This window comes from Corylus avellana, chromosome 5 (genome assembly GCF_965113065.1).
Source record: "Corylus avellana chromosome 5, dhCorAvel1.hap1.2, whole genome shotgun sequence".
Lineage (NCBI taxonomy): Eukaryota > Viridiplantae > Streptophyta > Magnoliopsida > Fagales > Betulaceae > Corylus > Corylus avellana.
Window position 1 is genome coordinate 23075900 of NC_142494.1, and position 6121 is coordinate 23082020.

At 45.0% G+C, this 6121-nt stretch overlaps 1 protein-coding gene across 7 annotated transcripts in view; it reads left to right on the forward strand.

Annotated features, from left to right (window-relative positions):
* The window catches only part of LOC132180456 (vacuolar protein sorting-associated protein 52 A), a 30130-nt gene extending 24009 nt beyond the window's left edge, over positions 1-6121 (forward strand). For all 7 annotated transcript variants that reach the window (XM_059593288.2, XM_059593289.2, XM_059593291.2 and 4 more), the window contains 5 exons: positions 4311-4490; positions 4585-4719; positions 4974-5048; positions 5372-5429; positions 5518-6121. In XM_059593288.2, the coding sequence (XP_059449271.2) occupies positions 4311-4490; positions 4585-4719; positions 4974-5048; positions 5372-5429; positions 5518-5822 (753 nt within the window). In that variant the 3' untranslated portion in view covers positions 5823-6121. The remainder of the gene's footprint in view (positions 1-4310; positions 4491-4584; positions 4720-4973; positions 5049-5371; positions 5430-5517) is intronic.

The following is a 6121-nucleotide window of genomic DNA, read 5'->3' on the forward strand; positions in this document are numbered from 1 at the left end:
GCAAAGAGTAAATGCGACACTTCCATTACCTCATTAAGCTGCGAACCCACTGAGAAGCCAGCCATAAGCTCTCTCTCCGCCATTGCCTTCATCATCCTACTGAACGCCTCCATCACCAACACAAATAACAAAGGGGACAAAGGATCCCCTTGTCTCACTCCCCGAGAACTACCAAAAAAATCTGTCGGTGTTCCATTAATGAGCACTGAAAATCTTACAGTAGAGACACAATGCCGGATCCACGCTCTCCACCGTTCCCCGAAACCACATTTCTCCAACATATACAATAAAAAATCCCAATTGACATGGTCATATGCCTTCTCCAAATCTAACTTGCAAATAATACCTGGTTCCCCAGATCGAATCCGACTATCCACACATTCATTTGCCATTAAAACAGAGTCTAAAATTTGCCTGCCAGGTATAAAAGCATTTTGGGTATGTGACACGAGCTTCCCCATGACAGAATTCAACCGACTAACCAACACCTTTGAGATTATCTTATACACCCCGCTTACCAGGCTAATAGGTCGAAAATCCCTTATGTCCACCGCTCCAGCTTTTTTTGGAATAAGTGCTACAAAAGTAGCATTAATGCTCTTTTCGAATTTACCACTTTCATGGAATTCCTTGAACACCGCCATCAAGTCCTCCTTAATAACCTCCCAACATTTCTGATAAAACGCCATGGTAAAGCCATCCGGTCCAGGTGCCTTATCACCCTGCAAATTCCTCACCACCGCCCAAATCTCCTCTTCCTCAAAATCTCTCTCCATCCACAACCGCTCCCCTTCCTCAATAGAGTTGATATGTTCTATCAGAGGATCTAATAATGTGGTTGGTCTCTCCTGGCACTGCTCAGAATACAACATTTTATAAAACTGCACAATATGATCTTGTATAGCTGCCGGATCCTCTGTCCTTCTCCCACCCACCATCATTGCTGCAACTGTGTTGTTTCTTTTGTGTGAGTTTGCCAACCTATGAAAGAACTTCGTATTCCGATCGCCCTCTTTTAGCCACAAAGCTCTAGATTTCTGCCTCCAACTCATTTCTTCTTGTAAGAGTGTCTTCTCTAAGTTTTGAGAGCATTCATCTCGCCGAAGTATCTCCTCCTCCGTCAATTCTCTGGTTTCTATTATTCTGTCCAGCCCACCCAAAACCTCCTCCAACTCCTTTTTACGTTTGCCTATGTCTCCAAAAACCTCCACATTCCACTTTTTGAGGTCCCCTTTCAAGGCTTTCAACTTTCGGGCCAGCACATAGCTAGGGTTACCATCAAAAAAATAGGAATTCCACCAATTCTTGACCTGCTCCACAAACCCCTCCGCTTGTAGCCACATGTTTTCGAACCTAAAAGGTAGACGACCCCTTCTTCCAATTCCACACTCCAACAACACTGGAAAATGATCGGATAAGACTCTAGGCAATCTTTTTTGACATACATCTGGATAGTGTTCCTCCCATTCTGTGGAGACCAGAAATCTGTCAAGTCTGGACCCTGCACGCCTATTAGACCATGTAATCCGCCCTCCTACCATTGGAAGATCAATAAGCCCATGCTCGAAGATAAAATCCGCAAATTCGGTCATTGCTTGGGTTTGTCTTGTAGCCCGCAATCGTTCCCCAATACTGCGCACGACATTAAAATCCCCTCCCACACACCAAGGTCGATCCCACACATTAATTACACCTCCCAGTTCATCCCAAAAGTTGCTTCGGATACTAGCGTCCGTTGGCCCATACACGCCCGCAAAAGCCCATTCATAATTTTCCGTGACACTTCGGAAAACACATGCTACTATAAACTGCCCTACACATTCCTCAACTTTCTCCACCACTCGTCTATCCCACATTAACAAAATACCTCCCGATGCACCGGTAGCTCTCAAATACAACCAACCAACATGACTACACCCCCATACACTCCGAATCACCTCAATATTAATGATCTCCATTTTTGTCTCCTGCAAGCACACAATATCCGCTTTCCACTCTCGTAGTCTCCGCCTAATCTTCACTCTTTTCTCCGGCTCATTCATGCCTCGTACATTCCAAGTAATTATTTTTGGCTTCATTGACAAGATTTTCCAGCCCTCCCTTTACCATTCTCTTTCCGCGATCCTTTCACATCATAGTTCACTGTGCTTTCCAATCGCTTTAATTCCCGACTACCTCGATTCCCCACTTTAGCAATCCCCGGGTGTCCACTGCCCTTTCGCCCATTTGCTCTATTGTTTTCAATGATAGTAAACAGAGCCAGCAGCTCCTCCTCATGCCCATTGCAATTGAGACCCAAATCTTGGCAAAATTTCAACACTCGTTCTAGGACCCAATTTGGGGACACAGATATGTTGTCTCCCACCCCCAATATGTTTAAGGGTGTAATATCCAATATCTCCTCCCCCCCCATTTCTTCCATTAAGCTGATCCTCTCTATTTCTGCTCCAGCCCCCTCATCCACTAACAAACCCTGCCCGGCGAGTTCCCCTCCTTCAGGCTGCTCCATAAATAGCTCCACGGCCAATCCTATCTCCCCAGGTATTTTCGCACCTTCAACTTCCTCATCTGTCTCCGGTATGTCTCCGGCAGGCTTCCCGGCGATGTCAGAGAAATTCAGGCACTGAGCCACAGACTGACACAAGCCTTCAACATCTCCCAAAGAGTCTGTTTTCCCCTCTTCGGCCCTATCTGTGACGGTCTTCCCCTTTTCCGCCACCCCCGACGCCGCCATACCTCCCATCGCCGTCGCTGGCGCCATGACAGCGATGCCGGCAACGTCTGAGCCAGCTCTAGTCCCTTCTTCGTCCATCTCTGTCTTGTTTTCAGCCTGCCCAAGTGGTCCCTCCGTCTCGCCGGCGTGATCTGTGCCAATGGACTCCGTAGTTTGCTTCGGCGTTCCACTCCGATCAGACTCCAGCGCACCTGTACTGGCCAGTTGCTGGAAGTGGTCACTCGCGTCGGTGTGTTCTGTGGCACTATCCTTCACTTCTTGCTCCGACGTCCCGGTCTGGTCTTTCACCGGCGATATTGCAATCACCGGTTTTGGACGCCATAATCTGTTTCTGATGGGATGCCGGCGAACGTATATTTTCCGATATCTATTGATAATCTGTAACCTTGTGGGCTGATCCTTAAGCCTATTCTCATTCCCCCTGTTTGAGGCCCATTCCTTCAGCCCATTTCCCATTTTACTCTGGCCCATCTGGATTTCCTTCCCCGTATTCCCCCAGCCCATCGCCATCTCCTTATTCCCCCAGCCCATCTCCAGCCCCTTCTTCCCACCTCCCTGCTCCAGCTTTTCTAGACAGCTGGATATCTGTTTTTGTAAGGAAAGTAAAATTTCCTTAATGCTCGTGAGATTCTCCAAATTGTGTGTCGCCAGACTTTCCTTTTGTTGCATGGCGTGATCTCCGTTCGTCAACTCCCGGATTTGCGCGCCTTCCTTACAAAGATTCAACCCCCCCTCGCCGGCTGGCTGTGTACCGGAGGTGCCGGTCGTGCTTTTTTCCCCAACCACCGCCTCGGCATACGAACGCCGGTTCTGAAACTCCTTCTGCTGGTTTTGTGGCCCTGCCGGTGGCATCACAATGGTCCCTCCGCTCGTCGGTTGCAGCTCTTTTGTCTCATTTGGAGCCCTACTGGGTTGTCTCTTTCCCTCCGCCTCCTCCCCATTGATCACCCCTTTGCTATTCTTCTCAAAATGCAACTTTAGTCTCTGCAGTTGCGACCGGCAATCTGTCCATCCCTTCCCTTCGTGCCCCTCCGGTATGATCACAAAGCTCCTCCGTCCCTTCCCACCATATTCTGATAACTCCAAATAGTTACCATGAGAGTTCTTTTTTCGCTGCATCACGTATGAAAAGCTGCCAAAGCGAAAAGTCCTCCAATTGTCACGAACGATCTCGATATTCGTCAAATAGTCCCATGCACTCGCTAACCAGAAAATGGTTGGCCATGCCATAATCACGTCTCGTGTTTTCCCCCGACTCTTCTCCGCCAACTGGACTCCGCCTTGCACGTTCGATCTAATCTCAAAAGTTTTAGTTTCTACGTAAAAAAACCCCAGATAACCCATATCTCTAATCAAAATTCGATGATTCTCAACCTATACTACCGGAATACCGATCAAAATTCCCCCACGCTCCGTCCCTACGCCTCACCCGCCGCTGGGGCGAGAGAGAAAATCATGCTGACGTGTCGAGAGAGTTTACAAACTTTAACCAAAATGTTAAACTCTATCTCCCACACATCTTATTTCACTCTTTCACTGTATAAATGCAGACTAATTCTTAACTAAATTTGAGCAGGTCAATATTTCCCTATGGCCTCGTTTCAAGATGGTATTTGATATGCATCTCAGCAGCCTGCGCAATGCAAACATAAGGACGTTATGGGAAGACGATGTTCATCCTCACTACGTAATGAGGCGGTATGCTGAATTCACAGCTTCACTAATCCGCCTTAATGTTGAATATGGAGATGGGCAGGTTAGACATAGGGATCTTAAGTCATAAAATGCTTATATGTTTGATTTCATATTGAGATCAGTTTCTCAAAATATGCATTCCCTCAATATTGCAGCTTGAGTTGAATTTGGAACGACTGAGAATGGCTGTTGATGACTTGCTTATGAAGCTTGCAAAAATGTTTCCAAAAACGAAACTACAAATTGTGTTTCTGATAAACAACTACGACATGACAATTTCTGTTCTAAAGGTAAGAATTAGTATTTGATTCTTCTCTGGAAAATGAACTATACTTCAATGTGAAGGTGGAACTTGGTGCTGGGAAAGAAATTTTTATAGGGCAAGTTCCTTTTTATCCAAAAGAAATCTTGGACAAGTTTTGCTTTAGTTATAATGCCTTTTAGATGGGCAGCATATTCACTTATATTTGTTGCTCAAGAATTTTGCAGTGTCCTCGGCCTTCAGCCACTCTGGTATTTAATATGTTCATCACTTTTATTTCAGGAAGCTGCTCCAGAAGGTGGGAAAATTCAAATGCACTTTGAGGAACTGCTGAAGAGCAACACAACATTATTTGTGGTAACTGTCTACCAGTAGCTTTTAGACCTCGATTATACGCACAAAAGAAAAAATTTCAGTGTTGATCCTGAAACTAAATAATTGCGCCCAAGGTTGCTATCCAAACATCTTTTTTGTTTTAGTTTGAAAAACAACCCATCTTTTTATTAAAAGTTTTAGCAAAACCTACTGACAAACAGTATGAAAACACCCAAAAGGCCTATTATGAAGATTGAATTACTGTCCCTTAATGCTCTTCTATTACCCCTTTGGGCACTTTTGCCTTTTAATGCCTTTTGGTTTCTTTGCATATTTTTTTTAAGTTTCTCTACTTCTCCTTGCAGGAAGAACTGCTACTAGAGCATTTCAGTGATATAATAAAGTTTGTAAAGACCCGAGCGTGTAAGTATTTAAACAACTATGGTTGCAAAGTCTCAATATTTTGTATATTATTTAAGAAAATGGGCTCATTTTGCAAGTTGTTATTCAGCGGAGGACCCAAGTTCTAGTTCTGAGAAGGCCATAACTGTCGCTGAAGTGGAGCCACTTGTGAAGGACTTTGCGAGCAGATGGAAAGCCGCAATAGAACTGATGCACAAAGATGTCATAACTTCTTTCAGCAGCTTGCTTTGTGGTATGGAAATTTTGAGGGCTGCGTTGACTCAGCTGTTGCTATATTATACCAGGCTCTCGGATTGCATAAAGAGGATTGTCGGTGGATCTGCACTGAACAAGGATCTGGTGTCCATATCTTCAATCATGTATGAAATTAGGAAATACTCGAGGACCTTCTAAATCGTTCAGGTCGGGAAATTTTCGCTCTCTTCCCACACGTGTGCACACACGCACGTACGCACACTCCAACACACGTGGGAAGGTGGTTAATTTATTTAAAGAGGTTTTGCTTGGAGTCTTGTCGGTTTCGGTGCTGGGGCTCTCGAGTCTTTGTTTCTTGCTTTAGGAGATCACTTCTGAAGCAGATCTCCCGAGGATTTGGTTTCGTCCATTCAACTTGTGCGTTTAAAGTGCTATTCATGACAGGCTTTTTGTTGGCTTTGTGTTAATAAATTATTTATCAATTTCATTATTTTTTA